The 22,240-nt window shown below is 43.0% G+C and overlaps 1 protein-coding gene across 1 annotated transcript in view; it reads right to left on the reverse strand.

Moving 5' to 3' along the window:
• Positions 1-276: 276 nt before the first annotated feature.
• LOC141134712 (beta-1,3-galactosyltransferase 2-like) overlaps positions 277-22,240 on the reverse strand; it is a 43,760-nt gene continuing 21,796 nt past the window's right edge. Inside the window, exon 2 of the mRNA XM_073624148.1 lies at positions 277-3,552. Coding sequence (XP_073480249.1) covers positions 2,510-3,529 — 1,020 coding nt within the window. The 5' untranslated portion in view covers positions 3,530-3,552 and the 3' untranslated portion in view covers positions 277-2,509. The remainder of the gene's footprint in view (positions 3,553-22,240) is intronic.

Consider the following 22,240-nt stretch of genomic DNA (forward strand, 5'->3'; position numbering starts at 1 on the left):
GACTGTAAGTACTCCCAGGACATTGCTAAGTGAGGCCTAGTTATCACTGCTCACCTCCACCATCACAGGAGTGAGCTCAGAGCTACTGCATCAGGGGAGATAGAGTATGTGAGGGGGCTTGAATCAGAGAAAGAGCTCACTCCTGTGATGGTGGAGGTGAGCAGTGATGACTAGGCCTCACTTAGCAAGGTCCTGAGAGTATTCCAGTCAGGCTTTGTAAGGTATGTAAATGGCCTACACCTATAGAAAGAGTATTATTCATCTTTAGTCGGAGCTGCACAGTTTTTTAATCTACAAACATCCCTTAGGCAGTTTTTTTGTAGAGGTGAACTATCCTTTTTAAGGGTCCAACTATCCTTTTAAAAGGTACACTGTGTTTAAAAAGGCAGTTCTTTTGGCAGAAAAAAACACTCATATAGAGCATTTTCGTACAAGTTTGGAGCATTTAGCAACGTATTTTCTTCTGTCAGGAAACTCCTCTCAAAAATGCAAACCAGAAGGTTTTTTTCTGCTACTAAAAACACTGAGCTTAAAATATGCCTCTACACACCTATGCAGTTTGCTTTTGATCCTTTTCTGTGGTGCATTTTGAGTTTTTGCACACACGGTTTTCAGGCATTTTTTTAAGCGTTTCGCGTATTTTATGCATTTTTTGGCCAATTTGTTGTTGGGCGGATTAAAAAACGCATCAAAAACACTCTACATGGTTTTCTGCAGCGTCTCTATTGAAGTCTACTCAACCAAAAATGTACCGTTTTGCATTTGAAAAAGTCTCTGACCACTTCCAAAAACGCAGCGACTGAAAAAAAAAAGCATAGATATGAATGTGCCCTATGAGAAAAATCATGTTAAATGGATTGTAATGCGTATCTGCAAAAAAGTAAAAAGCACTAAAAAACGAATAGGTGTGAACCAGGTCTAAACGTCTTAATTTGCATGGACATAAAAGATAACATTGAGCTGCTTCTACGGGCAAAACACAAAACTCCTGTAGAAGCAGCGGTTTTTTAAACCCAGTGTGCATTAACCCTTTTAACCCCTTCCCGCCTATTGTAATATATGACTGCCGGGCAAGAGCCCTAATATCCTGGAAGAACATCATATAACATCCTCCCAGAATTGCACCTCGCTGTGTCCATTGGTCACAGTCGATGACAGATCACTGTACGAGCCTGCTGTTGGTACCATGTGATTGCTGTGGCCAATCACAGTAGATCTACATGACAATTTTACACAATGAAAGTCTTTAAATCATGCTTCTCATTGTGTACTACCATGATGAGCTCTGTGATTGGTCACATTGATCACATGGTACAGCCAGAACCAATCACAGCTACCTTACCTAGTAAACAGTGAATGAATAGTTTTCATTCAGAAAAAATGGTTGCTAGAACGGTAAAATTCACAGTTATAAGCAATCATAGCGTGTAAAAAAAAAAAAAAAATCCTGATCACCTTCCCAGAGTTGTACAATGCTGTTTACAAAAGGAAAAAAAAAAATGTAAGAAAAAGAAAAAAAAATGAAAATAAATTTAAAACTTTTTTTTCCTGTCTATACTGTTTTACTGTCTATACTGTCTTACTATATTACTGTCACCAGTCAGTGCCCCTGATCATCTCCGCACCAGTTATATAATAATGCTGTACTGCACTGGTGACAGTATGTAAAAATTCCTTATTTTCTGAAAAATTACAACTTCAAAAAACTCGCCATGCCTCTTACTAAATACCTTGGACTGTCTACTTTCCAAAAAAGGGGTCATTTGGGGGATATTTGTACTGTCCTGGCATTTTCTGCCCTCAGGAAATAAGATATGCCATCAGTATTGATCGATTTTCAGACATATACCATACTTTGTGGACTCTATAACTTTCCTACAGACCAAATAATATACACTGATTTGGGTTATTTTTACTAAAGAAATGTAACAGTATATATTTTGGTTTGAATTCATAAAGAGAGAATTTGTTGCAAAAGCAAAAAAAAAATGATAAAAATTTCATTTGGGTTCAGTATTGCACAACCACGCAATTCTCATTTAAAGTGTGACAGCTCTGAAAGCTGAAAATTGGCCTGGGCAGGAAGGGGGTAAAAGTGTCCAGTATTAAATTGGTTAAAGTAACCCAGCTTGTTAAAGAAGACGGTTTATACTTCCCTTTTTGTTAGACGGTGAAATAATTCTTTGTCCTCTTGAAGAACTACTAGGTTACCTGACACCGAGGAATGGGTTTGATGCATGGTTCCCTACTGTGTCTCTATCACTACGGACACAGCAGTGATGTAGTGGCCAATGACCCAACAGGGGACATGCTCACTGATACACCTAAAAGTATTGAATTCTACCCCCTAGACAGGCAAGTATACATCTTTTTTTACAGGCAGGGTCTCTTTAAATATTTTAAGTACTTCTAGAGAGGAAATCCTAACAGTTGGGTGCTACCCAGTGCATTGTTCCCATAAAGTCCAGCACTCTCATGTGCCTGCGTTGTAAAATATTTATGCCTGTTATCAGCACCCTGAAGTTTTGTTAGTCCAAAAATCTGCCCATACTTTCCTCAGCTCAGTAGCCTTATAATTGTGAACCAAAATGAGCTTATTAAATCGACAGCGATTATACTCTATCCAGTGAACATTGAATATACCTGGAGGAGGTGCAGTGGGTGAAATATGGAGTTCATAAAGGCAAATTCCCATAAAAGTGTCTTCCATGGGGATGACGCGAATCACTTGTGATATATCATAGATTTTTTTTACCATGTCTGCAGAAAAGACATAGCCAGATCCTAAGCAGTAGGGTGGGTAGGTTTCATTGGGGTAGACTTCCTTAGGGACATACCATTTGTATTTTTTACCCCTCAGTGGTCTTGTATTTTTCACTATCTGCCCTGTGAAATAGTTGGTACGGACTGGAAGCTCTGGGCAAAGAAGCTGGTGAACAAGGTAGTCTGGATTGAGGAATATGTCATCATCGATTTTCAACACATAGCTGGTTGTGGGGCAGAATTTAGCAACCCATTCTATGCCCATTAAGGTTTTTAAAGTGAGGTTATAGTAAGTGTCCATGAAGTCTTGTTGGACAATATCCCCAAAGGTTTCACTTTCCTCCTCCAGCATCCTCTGGGTTCTGTTCACAAAGATTTTCGGAAGACCAACCAAAAAGATCCTCACCACATCAACATCGTAATTACTCTCATTGCCCCAGGTTTCTCGAATGGCATGCCTAGAATCGATATCATCAGACCTACCAGTTACCATTATGACTAGAAAGGGGTTCCGGTCTTTGCACTTCTTCTCCTGGTTGATGAGGAACTTGTATGGGTAAGGGTAAGGGGGGGCCAGAGGGTGTTGGAAGCCTGGATAGGTCAGATTGTTTACAGGATGAAGGATTTCCTGGTTGCTTAAAAGTCCCCGAAACACCATCAACCTATTAACGAGCCATTCTTCATTTTTTAGGTACAAGTATCCTGATGCAAACATAATTGTGAGCACAAGGCAGCTATAAATCCTCATCACACAGCTTTGTCCCATTGAGCTGGATGCCACCGAAACCTCTGCACAAAGATAAGAGAATATCTGTAAGTACTTTGTTAGCTCAAAAAACAGGGCTTGCTTTATACTTATTATACCATGTCTTGCTGTAAAGGGCATCCTGGGCAGTTCTAATGTATTTTTATACAGTATGAATTTAAGACTTTGCCTGTGATGGGTGAGCCATCCCTGAAGTCACAGTGGTAGCTGGTGGGTCGGTTGAGCTTCCCGTGCGTCTTTTTCTGCCATGTGTCTCCTCCCTCCTCCTAGGTCAATAGGATCGCTTCTCCTTTCGGACAGTCTCACAACCCACTTCCTGATTGGCTGGGAGGTGAATCAGTGTGACAATAGCGAATATTCATCCGCCATTGTCACACAACTGGGTGGGCTCAGGGTGCAGTGCTCTGCGCCCCAAGCCCACCCTTTCTTGAAGCCTATTAGAGCCTCAGGCTCTAATCACCTGCTTAGAAAAAAAAAATCCCCCATTGGAATCCATGCGTCTAGCGCCCTGCATGTAGATCAGGAAGCCGAACGCATTGGATGGAGGGGAGGTGCCCGTGTGCCCCTACTGGACGGGCCGCCACTGATGCATACATATTGTATGCCTGCCGTTCTGTCAAGGAGTACTGGAAGAGGATTGAATTGCACAAAGGTGAATCTGTGAAGGACGTCGTGGGACGGGAGGTTAGCGTTATCCTCAAAAGCTGTCATTTTTATTTTCACCTCTGGGCTGATTATTTTTGCAATTCTTTATAAAGGTGGATCCCATGTCTGCACTAGGCATTCATGGAAGGGGACTCATTTTATGAAACACAGCCCAGCTTAAGACACATTTGACAAAAAAAAAAAAAACTGAATTTGCGCACTGGTGTGTACTGTGCACTGCAGTGTGTTGTTACAATGCATCGTAGTCTTTGATTTTTTTTATAAACCTTTTTTAAAATAACTTTCATTTAGTTGTGATGGATTGCTGCATGTTAAGCGTGTCCTGTTACAATAAAATATGTACCTGCATCATTTATCACAATGTACACCAATGCAGCACACACACACAGATTAGATGTTACTATACCGCACAGCGGTGTGAAGCCAACCTTCAGACTTTTAGCTTAATGTGTAACTTTAACCAGCTGCACTCCAGTGCTGCATGTCCTAGAGCTACCTTACCCATCACTGCCATCTTCGTCTGGTCTTCTTCAAGGTACTGATCTTCAGCCACTTTCATTGGCCGGGCCAAGATGGCGTCAGTTCAGTGCATGAACTGGAGGCTATTCTTCGAGGCTTTGCTGAAATTGCATACTGAACTCAGGGTACAGTGTGGACAGGCAGGTAAGAAGCATTAACCAGTTGGCGACCGCTCTATAGCACATTTACTGCTACAGGGAGGCCACATTGCGCGGGATCACGTGTATATATACTGTATGTGAGCCTGCATTTCTGGGTATCAGGCAAGAGTGCACGCAGCCAGAGGCTCATTCCAGCTGTGATTCTACACATCAGGTCCCGTGGACTTGATGTCCAACGGCACCCGCTGATCGTTCAGAACACAGACAAAACAGCGATCTGCCTATGTAAACAAGGCAGATCGCGTTCTGTCAGTAAGGGAGGCATGGATCCTGTGTTCCTGCAAAGCAGGGACATGGATCCATGCCTTCCACTAGTAAAAGCACCTCCCACTCTACAGTGGAACAGCTAGGCACACAGGTAACCCTTTCATCTCCCCTGATGTTAACCCCTGCCAGTATCAATAGTACAGTGACAGTGCATATTTCTTATCGTACATCACAGGACACAGAGCCATAGTAGTTACTATATGGGTAATACTCCACCTTCAGGTGATGGACACTGGCACGCTCTGTATTAAAAAGTGCACTCCCTATATAACCCCTCCCACTGGTGGGAGTAACTCCATTTTTCGCCAGTGTCTAAGGAGTTGGTCACGAGTAAAAATGTGCTGTGCTGAGCTCCACTGGAGCAATCCTTGCTGGGGCTAGCCATGCAGCCGGATCCAAAGTGTCTTTTTTGCGGAATTTAATTTTACCCGGGCCTTGTATCCGAAGAAAGGAGGTCTTGCCTGTAACGCTTCTCTTTTTAGAGAGCTGGACCCAGGGACCCTTTGAAAAAGTGATGTGGCAGTCACGCAACGCGTCAGGGAGGAGAGAGGCAGGTTATTCGGCTGCATTTGTCTTTCCGATCATGGCCGGGATCGGTGAGCAGAGAGCCGCCGTAGTGTTTCGTTTTTACTGATGATTTTAGATGTAAGTGGGCAAATGTTTTAATAAATTGTTGATTTTATTTACTACACTATGGAGTCCTTCCCCTTCTTTTTAAGCTGACTTCACTTGAGCTACCTTGAAGCCTGTCATCAAGGAGATCGGGAAGCTGTCTTATCATCTGTCTTTAGCTTACAAGGCTGTTATCACTCAGCCGTGAGGTGAGAGGCTGGGGGAACCATTACTTTCACACACCTTTAGTTTATCACTGGTGATTCTTGGAGGAATTCTTTTGGCACGATTTTCCAATTGAATCTGTCACGATGGAGATCTGAACATATATGGGACTCTTGTTTAATACTGTTTCTTTTTTAATAAATTGAGTCACATTATCATTCTATTACACTTTGTGTGTAGTTTTGATTTATTTGAACACTGATGTTGCACTTTATGTTGTGCTTCACTTGTTACATTTATTTAATTATTGGATTATTTTTCTGGATGCTGCACTGTTTGCTATATTTGCATTTACCTTATTATTAGTTTATTATCATTCATCCTTAATTTTAATATCGTTGGAGTGGGGGAATTTGAAGATCTGAAATAGATTTACATGTTGCACTGTGTATGTTTTTTTGTGTTTCACTTGCTACACATATCTATCTATTAATTGTTACATTTTTTTGGATGCTGCACTGAATGCTATATTTGCACTCACCTTTTCTGGTAAACATTATTTATTTTGTATCTTTTTACATTACTATTAGAGTGGTGGATTTTGAAGATCTTATTTAGAATGTATGTTGTATTGTGTGTGGAGTTAGTTATTCTCACACTCGCTGGATTATTTACCGTTATGTATTCACGCTACACATGGTATTGGGAATTTTTTATTAGCTTCTCCTGTTATATAGAAACAGCTACTGATTATTAATATTCTGTTTACCTGGAGGCTTCACTTCTGTTTAAAATGAGTTTCATTCTTTGATGCAATACTGGTTTGTCGTGATCTTTGGTTGCACAATGTAGCAGAAGATCAACTGTATAAACATAATCATTACCTGGAGTTCCTGCCTTGTAATCTCCTGGTATGGTTGTTGGTTTTACATATATTTAATTACCTTCTTTTGAGTTATTAATAGGTAGTAAGCGCCGCATATATTTTTCCTATTTTTCTTTAATTAGTAAATGTTGTCATGCCTATGTTTCACCACTGGGGGCTGTATAGAGCTCATACGTCTCATGCTTCTCAGAGAGCCCACGGTGTGTCCAGGAAACAGCAGTTTTCTCTTCCTCCGGCCGGCAGCAGACCTCCGGTGAGTCGGGGGGGGGGGGTGCCTCCCCACCAGACACCCCCCTGTGCTGTTTTTTCTTCAGGGAAGGAGCGCTTCAAAAAAACAAAAAAAAGAAGCGCGAACAGCAAGCCACTCGGCGGCTTCCAGGGCCCCCCCATCTGCCATTTCATGTGGTTCCCATAGGATCGGAGCCTGCACTCCCTCTAGAAAAGCTTTCTTTTGAAAGGAGAGAGGAAGGGCCGTAGCAACAGGGGGATGGGGCTTAGCACGGTGTTGGCGTCCTCCAATGCCCAGCGCGGGGAATGTGTGTTTTAAAGGCACCATTGTTGCTGTTGCAAGCTGCGGAGGGTCACAAGAGTGAAGGTATATGAGGTTTGGTGACATAGGCATTCCTTTGACACATTTACTACTGCATCAGAATTAATAGCAGCAGCAGAGCTGGACTAGTGCTCAAGCAATGCATGCATTCCTTCTGGTAGCACCTCTGCTTTGTGCATCGGGTTATGGTCGGGAGGGAGGTTAAAATCACCTCAAAAAGGGGCTCTAGAAAGACTATAGTCACTAGGGAGCCTAGACCCATCTCAGAAAAGATGGCATTCTCCCCTGAGAGTAATATGGCTGGTCAGAATGAGCCATCAGGAGGGGCAAGTGTTGCAGCTCCTTTTAGCATTGCAGCCCCTGTATTTATGTCTTAAGCCACGTACACACGATGGGAAATTTCGGCCAACCAAAGTCCGATGAGAGCTTTTGGTCGGAAAATGCGACCGTGTGTATGCTCCATCGGACTTTTGCTGGCCAAATTTCCGCCAGCAAAAGACTAAGAGCATGTTCTCAATTTTCAAGACAGAAAAAGTTTCGGAAATTTTGTTTGTGTGTATGCAATTCCGGAAAAAACCATGCATGCTCAGAATCAAGTACGAGACGGAGCTGCTCAGTCATGTAAAACAACCATTCATAATGGAGATGGCACATTCGTCACACTGCAAAATTTTAAATCTTTCAATGCAGCTCATTCTCTTCTTCTTTATAATGCTAGAAGAATGAAGTTGTTTTGCTGCTCATATTCACACAGACTTCTTCTCACAAACTTATTTCTTTATTATTTCTCGTGATCTCCTCAATAATCTTTTTTGTTTTTAAAGCCAGATCTCCATAATAATGTTTGTTTTTTTTTATAGTATTTTTTTTTCCCCATCAAGATCTCCTGTTGTATTTTTTTTTTTTTTTTTTTACTATTTTATAGTCATCTCCATATTTTTATTTTTTTGTATGTCACGTTTCCACTATTATTATCTTGTATTTGTAAACCTCAAGTAGGTTGGTTGTTGTCCCTTGTTAATTTGACATTGTATTTTTGAAATGTACCTGCCTACTCACCAAAAAACTGTCCTATATGAAGAAAAACAGATCGGCAAGTATTTTCATATAAAAAAAAAACTCCATTTATTCTGGCTAATAACAAAATAAAGAGGGAAGGCAACGCTGGAGAAACAGCTGGAATTTGCAAAGCCTTTGGCCCCCAGGGCAGACATCAACTCTGTGGATAAAAAAAAAAATTGGTAGCTTGAGAAGAAAGAAGAAAGAAGATGACGAGGACGATCGGACATTTGCCCCCTCAACCCCTTGTGAATGGCCTCGGGAAAAAAAAAAAAAAAAACACTTTTCACAGTTGAGGCGTTGGCCCTCCTCCATTTTCTGCATATTTGAGGCTAGATAGTAGCCATAGGCCTCTCCAGCATCGAGGGGGGCTTTCAGGGCATCATTAGCCTCCTTAATGAGGACAAGTGCTGCCTCTTCCACGTTCCTCCCCTTCCTGAGCCTTTTGGTTGGAAGGCGGAGGGGAGGCACCTGGGATTGGGTGAGGCTAGGCCCCGCCACCTCCTGGCTGATACTTCCCCCGCCTCCTCCTGTGTGCCACATTCCAGAGCCTCGTCCTGGCTGAGGTCTTCCTGTGTATGAAAAAGGGACATAGTTTTAATTTTTGGTTCATCAATCACACACAATTTTCAGCTCATGACTGTTGCAAATTGAATGTTAATAACTAGAAAAGACTAATTCTGACCCCAGAATTTTTCATTCTCGTCCCAATCATTTTTAGCCCCTACTGTCTATTGATATGTAAAACACTTTTTGTAAAATCATTCATTTGTTATAAAAAATAACATCTAGTTAACAACAATCATTTTCCCACAAAAAACATGTTTCAAAATACTGTACCTGGCTCCATCTGGGCTCCTCAATTTCTTCCAGGATGGAAGGCCCAGATTGTCCTCAGAAGCCTCAGATGGGGTTGAGGGAAGGGTGCATGGAAGGGGGGCCGGAAGAGTCGAAAGTGATTCCCTGGCTTCAATCTGGTCTTCTAGAAAACACATCCTGCTGTAGTACCACAGACTGGGTACATACACATCTTCTGCTGCTGCTGCTCCTGACCTCATGGACTTATGGACCTTCTGAAGCTCTTTCCTATGCGTGCTTCTCAAGCTACGAATTTTCTTATCCACAAACTCGAGGTCTGCGTTGGAGACCCGAGTCGTCACAAATTCCAGCAGTTTCTCCATCAATGCCTTCCTTTCTGGTTTGTTGCGATAGAAGGGGTTTTTCACCTCCCACAAATTGCGCATATCCCTGTATCGGTCTATGAATTCGCCGAGGAAGTCTGGGTCTTTAAATTGTTTCATTTTTGCTGCAAGACCAAACAAAAGACAAAAACACTAATAATAGGCTAAACTCTCCTAATCTTATCCCAACATAGGCCTCAATCTAGAATCAGTATAGGCCACTCATGTCCCAAGTTAAAATGTTACCTTCCTTATTACATTTGTCGCTTCTGTTCCTCCTTCCTCCGCACACAGAGCGTAGGTACGACACACGCGTGTTAGCTTTATATACACTGCACATGCGTGAAACTCCGCCCGCATTACCCACCCCTGACGTTCTTTCTAGAATATTCCCCACCCCTTCTCTTTTGTCGCAGAGGGAGAGGAACATGGCGGAGACACAGCAGGTGCATAATAGCAGTAACGAGGAGGAAAACCCGGAGCCTGAAATGTCACGATCCCGGAGGAGATTTAAGGCCTCCAATATGTCCTTTGTAGAGATGATAGACATATTGAAGAGGGCTGACTATGATGGGAAGTTTGGGGTACAACGATCCAAGGAGCAATTAAAGAAACGCTGGTTGGACCTCAAATTAAGGGAGCATGATCAGTACAGAAGGATCAAGAAAGTGCTCCTAAAAAGTATGTAGTTGTCGTTTGTTACGATTATTATTATTACTTGCATGCTGCGCCATGTGCTTTTCTTTACTGTTGGACAGTTTAAAATGGCTACTTTCATGTTTGTGGGCACAGTAATTGGTCGTAGTAAACATCGTTCGTTTGAAAATAAATACAATGTTTTTGCCAGATAAAGGGTTAACTACATTTGGTCATGATAAAAGAAGTTTAGGACATTGTTGTCTAGATGCGTTTCAAACTAGAATGAATTACAAACTTGATTCAGTGTAATGTAAGGAGAGGACACTCAGCAGCTGTTTACATATCTGGACTCTGGAGCACTAGTGTGGGACACAAGAACAAACTTTTTAGGGTGTCCCACACAGGTACTCCAGTGGCTACCTGGGGTGTCTACATGTGTGAAACTTGTCCAAAAAAAGGTAAGTATTCCAGCTTTGGTAAGGGAAAAAATAATGTCTTCAGCTTGGAACTCTGCCAAAACAGACAATTGTACCCCCACTTCCAAGCAATGTTTCATATTCCTATTTCTGGACTCAAATATCTGTGTGCCAAGTAAACCTTTTGTTTCATTCTCATAGGGGAGCAAAGACTCGGAAAATATGAGGACACCAGGGACACCCCCCCCACCTCCTGAAGAAGGGGAACAAAGGTCACAACCTCAGGATGTGGAGGAAGGAGAGGTGGTGGAGATTGTCACCACAACAGGTCAGTGTCGGACACCACAGATTCAGGTAATAGATGTATGCCTGCATATTTTTTTTTCATCAAAAAAGTTTATTTAGAAGTTGTAAAGTCAGTACAAATCAGATATATCAAAGTGAAAACATGTAGCCATACAAAGTAGCAATAAATTGACCTGCGGTTACATCTTATCTATAGATATATTGTGTAGAAAACATCAAGGTAGATTCTGTATAGTCAGTTGTGACCATCAATATAATGCTTTCCCAATATTAATGAACTTTTGCTGTCACAGCTCACCTTGTCTAATCCTATTCATCTTATATGTGAGTTGGTAAATTTGACCTTCTGATTTGTTAGATAAATCAAAGAGAAAGAGAGGAAAACAGTAGGGAAGAGGAAGAGGTAGAATTTATGACCAATTTATAATCTAAATTATTTCAGTAGGAGACCATCCACGTTGTCCAGCCAATCTGTTCCAGTGCAACTCTGTTGTTGCATTTACACAGGGTCTAGCACTAATCTAGTACCGGAGTCTGTGCATTGATAATGTCAGTGAAAGCTTTGGAATATTTAAAAACATTCCAGAGACGCCAAGTTTCATGAAAACTTTCGACCTGTTCATTCGCTTGGGCCAGGGTGTCTTCCATTTCATAGAATTCTGCGACCCTATGAAGCCAATCAGCTACTGTTGGTACCGGATGCGATTTCCAATTAATTGGAATGAGGGATTTGACAGCATTCAGCAGGTGTCTCCTGAGAGAACGCTTGTATTTTTTTAAAGACCAGCTTGAGATGTGCAGTAAACAGCATGCTGCATCAAGGATTAGAGTAGTCTCTGTAATCGATTTGATAAGTTCTCAAACTGCGTCCCAGTAACAGGCAATCAAGGGGCATTGCCACCAAATATGTAACAGAGAACCACTATCTCCCAAGCATCTCCAGCAGCGGTCTGATGCCTGGGGATACCACTTATTTAATTTCACTGGTGTTAGATACCATTAAGTCAGCAGTTTGTAAGCTGTCTCTTGCACTTTGGAGCTGATGGAGCACTTGTGCGATAAAATGCAAGCGTTCTTCCATTGTTATGTTTACCTGTAAGACATCAGACCACCGCCTTCTGAGTCTGTCATCCAAGGGAGCCTTTGCATCCTGTAGCCATGCATAAATAATTGAAGTTGTTCTACTGACCGGTTCGCCTATGTGGCACACAGACTCAAAATCCGTCAGAGGTCTGGAGAAGTCACCTACCTTGTGGTTGCTGCTAATATAGCTTCTAACTTGTAGGTAAGTCCAGAAAGGTAAGTTAGTCACGTTGTCATTCTGTTTTAGAGCCTGAAAATCTTTTATTTTGGCCTGTTGACAACAATCACCTGCCAAAAGAGGCCTATCATTGAGAGGCGACTTGAGATTACCTACCCCCAGAATAAACTCCGGATTGTCCCTCAACGGGGTTAATGGGCCTAGTGCGGATGTGATCCCTGTGCCTTTAGGTAGTTCATGAATCAGTTTTAAAGTGGTTCCTGTTAAAGGGTGTTGTTTTAGGTCGTCAGGGTAGAAAGTCCATTGCCGCCAGGGGGCAAAAGTGAGTGGGATGGAGTTAAGTTCCATTTCTAGCTTCACCCAGTCTTTAATGTCTCGATGGCAGTGCCAGTCTATGACCCTCGATAAGTGCGAGGCTCTATAGTAGTCCCTTAAGTTTGGTACTCCTAACCCCCCCAGACACTTTCACTCTCAGTAGGGTTTCGTATTTGATTCTTGGTTTTTTATGTGCCCAAATGAATTTCAGAAACATTGCTCTTAGAGTCCTAAACATGTTGGCTGGTAATTTGATCGGCAGTGTACGCATTAAATATAGAAGCCTGGGCAGGACGGCCATTTTGATAATGGCCGCTCTGCCGGACCACAAAAAGGTTCCGGTGTGCCATTTGCGTAGGTCACTGTCTATGTTTTTTAGTAGTGGGGGAAAATTTTGTTCGTAAATTGAAGAAATCAGTGGAGTTAAATTCACTCCTAAGTATTTCAGTCTGTTATGATCCCATTTGAAAGGGGAATTCTCCATCACTGAGGTAAGCAAGTGGTTTGAAAGAGATAAATTCATGGCTTCTGATTTAGAGTAATTTATCTTTAAATTGGAAACATAACCATAATGTTCGAAAGCTCTCATTAGGTTGGGGAGAGTGATATGTGGCCCAGATATGAAGAATAGCAAGTCGTCAGCATAGGCGGCAACCTTGAACTCCCGATCCCCCACCTGCAGTCCTCTTACCGAGGGGTTTGCATTGATCTGTCTGATAAATGGCTCCAGGGATAATATGAATAAGAGGGGACAAAGGACATCCCTGCCTTGTGCCGTTCGAAATATGTACCGTTCGGACAGAGTACCGTTTATTTTTAATCTTGCTGTGGGATTTTGATAAAGAGATGAAATCCATGCCAACATCCTTGAGCCCAGTCCAACATGTCTGCAAGTGGCCAGCATGTAATCCCATGCCACTCGGTCGAAGGCCTTCTCCGCATCTGTGGACAGGAGAAGGCCCTCTGCGTCGCTGGATCTAATGTTGTGAATTAGTAACAAGGATTTGATGACATTGTCTTTGGCCTCGCGGTCAGGCATAAAGCCGTCCTGCTCCGGAACAATTACTTTTTGCAAGAAGGATCTCAGTCTCTTGGCAAAATTTTTACAGCCAAATTCAGCAAGGATATAGGACGATAGCTGGCACAGTCATAAGGGTCCTTACCCGCTTTCGGTATGACCGTTATGAAAGCTGAGTGTAAGTCTAGTGTCATATCCCTGGAATCAGACATGGAGTTCAAGGCCGCTGCCAGGGGGTCAGCTAATAAGTCTACGAATGTTTTATAATAAATAGCTGTGTACCCATCTGGTCCAGGACTCTTACCTAATTTCAGATTTTTGATAGCAAGTCTAATTTCAGTCGTGTCTATTGGGCATTCGAGAGTATTGGCTTCTATAGTATCAAGGGAAGGGAGACCACTCTTATCTAAGTAGTCTTGTATAACCTGGGATCTGTCCCCTGTAATTCCCAGCTGTTTGTGCTGTTGCAGTAAATTGTAGAGATCAGAGTAGAATGTGTGGAAATGTTATGCAATCGCCTCTGTAGAAACATCTAACGTGCCATTTTTCCATCTAATGCCCAGAATATTATTACTATGAGTGTGTACCCGTAGTGCCCTAGCCAATGTCTTACCAGGTTTGTTACCCTCCTCATAGTAGATCTTTTTCTTGAAAAACAAGAAACGTTTGGCCTTTGTGTCAAACAGTTTCTGCAGATGCTTTCTGGTATCTAACAATTCAGTGGCAGTATGGACCAAGAGGGACTGTTTGTGTAGAGATTCTAGCTTGTGAATGTGATCAGATTTTTAATCTCCATATCCCTTTCCTTTTTCCATCGGGCACCTATCAAAATCAGTTCCCCCCTCAATGTGCACTTATGGGCCTCCCATATCATTAGTGGATCCATCCCTGGGGTGTTGTTGTGGTCAAAGAAATCTTTCAGGGACTCCCTGAGTTTAGGTAAATGGATAGGATCTGAAATTATTGAGGAGTTAAGTCTCCATGTCTGGGTTTTTGGTGGCAATTTCGTCAAGTCTACCGTTAACGCTATTGGTGCGTGGTCCGAGATAGATTGTGAGCCTATGCAGGCTTCTGTTAGGACAGGGAGATCATTTTGGGATATAAAGAGATAATCAATGCGCGCGTATTTCCCGTGAGGGGCTGAGTAAAACGTGTAATCACGACTGTTCGGAATCTCCATGAATCTATCAGCCTGAGAGAATGGAGAAGGTTTTTAATGCCTTTCAGTGTCCTGTATCTGATACTGGTGTTTCCGTTCGACGTATCTGTCAGGGGATTCAAAGAAATGTTGAAATCCCCTCCTAATATCAAACACCCCGTGGAGAACTCCTGTAACTTATGGATCAGCTGTTTGCAGAATATTAAGTGGGCCTTATTCGGGAAGTATACATTTGCTATGGTGATGGGTACTCCCCCATAATTCCCCTTTAGGAAAATGTATCTGCCCTCAGTGTCTGTCATTTGTTCTGTCAAGTCAAAGGGCGCATTCTTACGAACAAGAATTGAAACCCCTTTAGTTTTAGCATGGTCATTGGTAGCATGGTACGGCCTAGTAAAAGTTGAGTCGGTGAGCCTAGGCACATGTCCAGTCTTAAAATGAGTCTCCTGCAGCATTATAAAATGCGGCTTACCTTTTTTGATTTCTCTGAGCAGTGTAGTTTGCTTTTCAGGAATATTTAACCCCTGCACGTTGTGCGAAATTACCGTGGGGTTGCGTCCTAGGAAGGAATAGGCCATGGTGCAGACTCAGAAGTGGTGTAGTACTCTGGAGACCTGAAATAGATACTAAAACACAGTTAGAGTATTCTTATAGGCAGACAACGTGAATGGTAAAAGGTCTAGAAAGAAGAAAGAAGAAGGAAGAGTGAGAGAATTAAGATCAACCTCTAGATAGGGCCCTATCTAGAGAACTATAGTGAGTCTGGTGTGCTATGTGCAGTATCAGATCACTTTGTGGGGTAGGTGGAGGCGGCTGCCTGGTACGTGAACAAGTAAATGCAGTATACTGAGTTTAAAATTTAAACTTGAAAATATAACTGGCAAATCGTGCCTCCAGATAACACAGCCTAAAAGAAAAATTGTTATCTGAAATATGATTAATCCACCCTAACGGTCAAGGGATCTTCCAAACCCTCTAACTATGGGGCCAAGAATCCCCGACCGCCAGCTATTTCAGTGAAATTGCATATTAACTGTCTATTCACTCCGCATGGTCACCACCTCTAAAGTGTCGTGGCCACTAGAGTCCCCTCTCCCCATAAGGCATCGTTATCATTAGTCCTCAAAGCCAAATGCCGGGTAGTCTCTCTCTCTCTCTCTCTCGCGCGCGTGCGCTCTCTCTCTCCTTAGTCCTCTGCGCGGTCTTGGTCCCACATAGGTCTCGGATTCGGAGTGCCTGATTTGGAACCTCCCATTTTGCTGTATCTCATCTTCTTAGGGAGTCTTTTTTTTGGCGTAGAGAATGGTGATCGAATTGGGCTCCTGTCGTGTGGTGGTAGTGTAAAGTCAGCATACCACTCAGGGTGGTCCGCCAAGTCCAGGCCGAGTCCTGCACAAAAATCCGGAAGGTCCAGTGGGGTGCGCAGTACATGTTGATGACCATTTGCCGACACTATAAGTGCAAAGGGGAAGCGCCAAGTGTACCTGAGATCTTTTTCTCTGAGCTTGTCCAGTAAGGGGTGCAAAGCTCTACGGTTTTTAAGAGTGATCTGGGATAAGTCTTGAAACATTATGGTTTCCCCCATTAAAGATGATCCTGTCATTTCTTCTTGCTCTACGCATTATGTCCTCCTTCAATTGAAAGCTCTGGAGGCAACAGATTATGTCACGCGGTGGTGCAGTGTCAGGACCTCTAGGCCTGAGTGCCCTGTGGGCTCGGATGAATTCAATTTCGGTCTCATCTTGCCTGTCCAAAAGGCCGTTGAAGACTCTCTGGAGTGCTGGGGCTATTTGGTCTGCCTCCACGGTTTCAGGGATCCCTCGCACCCTAATATTATTCCTCCTGCCCCTGTTGTCGAGGTCCTCCAAGTGCCTATTCATGTCTATGAAATGCTGCAAGTGAGAGACTGTGACCTTGTCCAGCCTGTTAAGTGCTTTGTCCCTCTGCCTCCCTGCATGCTCCGTTGCTGCCAATTTCTCAGTGAGAACAAAAAGGTTCGTTGTAATTGCAGCCGAGAATGCAGATTTGATGTCCGCTGTGAAACCGGACATATCTGCGTAGGTCAGGGGTTTATTTAGCCTGGATTTCCCCCTACCTGTGTCCTCAGCAGATTCAGAATCGCCACTGAGATCCTGCTCGTGGAGCTTGGCCTGTTGCGTCGGCGCCATCTTGAGTTCGGCCTTGTTGCTGTCTGCCGCTGGCTTTTGTCTTAACAAATCCACTATATTCCTGGCGGCGGATGGCGTCAGCCCTCTGCAGGAACGAGTCTGGGGTGCTGTGAAGCTTTCTGCCCGACATTGAAAGTTCTCTGTAAGGGTGTCAGGCTGTAAGGCTGTGTGTCTAACAGAGCTCCTCTAATGTGCAGCCATCCAAGCCACGCGCCAAGCCACGCCCCCGCCATGCCTACATATTTATAATACATGGTGTGTATTTTTATTTTAGTTGATGTTCAGGTTGTGGTACCAAAATCCAGTGATTTCACCAGTGCACAACGGATGATCCAGGAAATCATGTTTTGTAGTCGTGATTTGGACATTATCAAAGAAAAAACCAAGGAGATTGAACAAAGACTGAAGAACATAATTGATGTACTAGGGAGAATTTAAATCCTAAAAAGATTCCTGGAATTTTTTTTTTTTTTTACAATAAATTTTATCTAAAAGTTTTAATTCAGTTTAAAAGCCAAATTTGGAAGATGCACACAGTGTGTCAACATGTGCTATCTGCCATCAGGAGATTTCAATGTATGCATTTTGTGGGTGCAACCCCTTCCTCCCAAAACTCTAGTAGGTGAGAGGAAGTGGTTGCACCCCCAAAACATGTCCATTGATCCCAGATGATGGGAGATAGCACATGTTGTCATTAGGTATGGAATCAGAAAGGAAATACCCATTTTGACTCACAATTTGTGTGCATCTTCTAAATTTGGCTTTTACAGGGGTGACTTCACCCCATCTGATGAAGGCAAGATCAAGACCTTTTTCACACTATAAAATGTCTGATATTGCCTTCTTTTTTGTAATGTTGAACTTTGTAAGTTCCAGAGTTGTGTATGTTATGTTATGTAAACATGCCTGTTTCTGTATTTTTTCAGAAATTTCAAGGTAAATGTTTTATAAAACGCACATGTGAATGTGCACAGAGTAAAAGGTTTTATACTCGACAATGTGTGGCTTCTTCTCTCAATGATCAATACCATTTTTTGTGTTAAGTTGGTGTTTACAGTGACAATGGGTGTTATTTAATAATGGAAAAAACACTTGGCACTACAAGTGCACTAGGTTGGGCGGCACAGTGGTGTGGTGGTAGCACTCTCACCTAGCAGTAAGAAGGGTCGCTGGTTCGAATCCCAACCACGACACTACCTGCCTGGAGTTTGCATGTTCTCCCTGTGCCTGCGTGGGTTTCCTCCGGGTACTCCAGTTTCCTCCCACACTCCAAAGACATGCGGGTAGGTTAATTGGATCCTGTCTAAATTGTCCCTAGTATGTATGAATGTGAGTTAGGGACCTTAGATTGTAAGCTCCTTGAGGGTAGGGACTGATGTGAATGTACAATGTATATGTAAAGTGCTGCGTAAATTGACGGCGCTATATAAGTACCTGAAATAAATAAACCTAGGAAACAAAATAAACCCAAGCAGTAAATGAAAATCAAGATTTGATCTGATTAAAGATAAAATTTATTCAAAATGTGCTGGCACAGCAATGGCCCCCTACCCGTAAAATATCCAACATAATTTTTTCGCACTTCACAGGCGCTTTGGGGGGGCAAGCCAGAAAGGCCAGCTTCCAGGGTCGTCATTGGAGTTTCTGAAAGTCCGGCCTCAGGTCCAACTGAGGCACCATAACTTGCATTATTTCCCTTTAAAAAATTGTGCAGGATGCAGCAACATAAAATGATATGGTTTAGTTTGTATTCCACCATATTTATGGCTGTTTAAAATAGGCAGAACCAGCTGGCCAGGATCCCAAAGGCATTCTCCACGACTCTTCTGGCTCTGGCCAGCCGGTAATTAAAAACCCTCTTCTCCGGGGCGAGGGTCCTCTGGGGGAATGGCCTCATCATGTGGTCACCCAGATCGAATGCCTTATCTGCGACGAAGACAAATGGCAGTCCATCCATGTTCGGAGGTGGCAATTCCAAGCCACCACTCTTGAGACGTCGGTAGAACTCAGCCAGGGCAAAGACTCTACCATCCGACATCCGGCCATTCCTCCCCACGACCACATATTAAAAAAAAATATATATATTGTTGCCGACACAACCGCCATCAACACAATATTATTAAAGCCCTTGTAATTATAATAGTATGACCCCGAATGGGGTGGTGGGACGATGTGGATGTGCTTCCCATCGATTGCCCCTCCGCAGTTAGGAAAGTCCCAATGCTGGGCAAACTGGGATGCCACAGACTGCCATTGCTGTGGTGTTGAAGGAAACTGAAGTCAAACAAGAACAAAAAATTAGTCATTTTGCACATAAACATTGCAAGAAGATTAGGCAAACATTCTTGGCCAACATCAGTATAACATTTATTTTAAAGGAGTATTTAAAGGCTAAAATATAAGGCCCACTTATCAGATTCCTCACCCCATCTGATGGCCCATTGTAAACATTTTGGGGGGGTGTTTTGGACAGGTATACACACTGTATAAATTGAAGCGTATGTTAAAATTCTACAATATCTATTAAAGGTAATAATAGGAGAACACAACTTTAAACAGTACCATTTAAAGTATTCAGGCAGGCCCTTTGACCTACATGCTTTGGGGAATGCATTCATATTGGATATGAATGAATCCATATAGGATTGGTATCGGGGTGTGTGTGTGTGTGTGTGTGTGTGTGTGTGTGTGTGTGTGTGTGTGTGTGTGTGTGTGTGTGTGTAGGGGGGGGTTAGTGAGGGTTCCAAATGATTTTGGGCCACAAAAAAAAAAAAAAAAGCCTCTAGCACTCTGCATGAATTTAAGCACACCAATAACATTTGGACACATTTTAGGGGGTGTTTAGGGTAAAGCACTACTATGGAGCTGACAAAATACATGTTAAGTGACTAGGCTAGGTGGATATGGGCCCAGGATAGCATGCTGGGGGGGGGTTAGTGAAGGCAAATATGCATGTAGGCCAAAAAAATTAATGTTTAAGCTTCCAGCATGCATGAGGACAAAGGGGACATTCACAGCATATTACAATCATGATAATTAGGGAATAATGAAAGAAATACAATACATTAGCAAACATTAAATACATAGAATGTGATGTTAAAGGAGAAAACTTACCCTAATATAGTCCTTCTGCAGGACCTGAATGATGGCAAACAGGTCTTTGGAATAATGATCCCCAGAGCCTGGGGGGGAGATGCCTGTCGAGAACTTCCTGCAGGCTTCTCGCCAAGTACCGCAACGTGGTGACTAGCCTCTGCTCGGGAGTTATGGCTTGCCGCATGCAGGTATCCTGTCTGCTGATATAAGGGGACAGCAAAGCCAACAAACGGTGAAAAATGGGGTCCGTCATCCAGAGATAATAAATCATCAGGGTTATTTTCCTGGATCTCCCTCAAAGGTATATGAGAGAATTGGTCAAGCTGGAGCAACCAATTCTTGGTCCATGAACTCCTCCTTGCCCTGTTCATGGACTGGGCTTCGGTCAAAGTAAGAACTCCAACACAAAGCCCCCACACAGCACAAACTCTACGACGAGTACATACCCGCAACATGGCTTCCAAACGGTCAGCTGGTCAGAACGAACTAAACAGAACGCATTGAAGAACAGCAAGGCCTGTGAAGAGCGAGCTAAAAATCAGTAACGAGCGGACAAATACGCACTGAAAAACAGATACGAACTGACTTCATGCACTGAACAGCAGATACAAACCCACAAGCACAAACTGAACAGCAGTAAAACGATCTGAAAAAGCACGAGTCTGAAAAGCGCGAATCGTCTCTCACCAAACTTCTACTAACATGAGATAAACACGAGATTAGCAGAAGGAGCCCAAAGGGTGGCACGCTGGCTATTGAACTTCCCTTTTCTAGTCCCATCGTACGTGTTGTACGTCACCTTGTTCTGGACGGTCAGACTTTGGTGTGACCGTGTGTACGCAAGACAAGCTTGAGTGGAATTCCGTTGGAAAAACCATCATAGCTTTTTCCGACAAGAATTCCGATTGTGTGTATGCGGCATAAGGAGGTTTTTTCTCCAGCCATTCCAAGTTTGGAGCAAAAAATGTATGCTTTAATTGCATCTCAGAGTGGGACTAAGCATAGCAGATCCCTGTCCATTGCTCAGGACCCTCATGCTGAGGAACAAGGGGCGAGAGATGACAAATTTCTCTCCAGGGACCAGGAAGAGGCTGATATCTGAAGAACCTAATATGAAAGGATCAGGTTCGCAGGAAAGGTGGTTGGTACAGTCTCTCACTGCATTGGTCCGCTCCACATTTTTATTGCCAATAAGCGCAGTCAATCAATAAGCCCACCTCAGGTTTGGGTTCACTAAAGCCTCCTAAATCTGTTCATGCTTTTCCTATCCATTCATGGCTAAAAAAAGCTTATGTATTCTGAGTGGGAGTTTTTTTTCCTCCAAAAAAGTTTAATACTTTATGCTATGGAGGAAGAGTTCTATAAGAAATGGGGATTTCCAGCAGTTAACGCTGCTATACCCTCTGTACCTGACTTGTCCAGTAGACAATGCTCATATGCTACCAACAGATAAGAAGTTGGAGTTCCTTTTTAAAAGCTATATTTCACTTGCAGGTTCAGCCTCAGGTTATCTCAGTCCATAAAGGACCAGTTTATGGAGGTACTCAAGATTATTCCTGATTAGCAGGCCCAATATTTAGCCAGGATATCAGAAGTGTTGTGTTTTACAGTAGACGCTATGAAAGATTCTATTCTCCACGCCTCACGATTCATGCTAGGGCTGGTACATGTGCGTAGAATCCTATGGTTGAAAAAATTGGTCAGCCAAAGCGCCATGCAAAAGCTCTTGGCCAGTTTCCCATTTCATGGCGAACAGTTATTTGGAGACGATCTGGATAGGTATATCCAAAGAATTTCTAATGGAAAAGTTCCCTTTTACCGGTTAAAAAGAAGTTTAAGCATTTTTTCTTTTAAATCGTGCTTCTTCTCCAGTGCCAGGGGCATTAGCCTCCAGGCAGTCATGACGGCTTCCATCTTGAGGTTCATGAGGTAAACCTCAGGGTCAGTCCCAGGGCCAAAAGAGGACCTGGGGGAGGAAACCCACAAAACAAAATACTAAAGCCTCTTTATGAAGGGGCGCCCCCGCTCGCTCGAGTGGGGGGAAGGCTTCTATAGTTTAAGGGTCTGGCAGGAACAATGTCAAGACAGATGGGTGGCTTCCTCAATTTCTCTAGGTTACAAACTAGATTTCCGAGGGTTCCCGTCTTCTCGTTTTCTCGTTCGCAGAGATCCAGTGAAAAAAGAAGTCTCTCTTTCTAGCTTTGGATCATCTCGTCTCAAAGAGTGATATCGGTGGTCCCCTTGGAAGAGCAAGGATTAGGGTTTTT

Source organism: Aquarana catesbeiana, linkage group LG03 (genome assembly GCF_042186555.1).
Source record: "Aquarana catesbeiana isolate 2022-GZ linkage group LG03, ASM4218655v1, whole genome shotgun sequence".
NCBI lineage: Eukaryota > Metazoa > Chordata > Amphibia > Anura > Ranidae > Aquarana > Aquarana catesbeiana.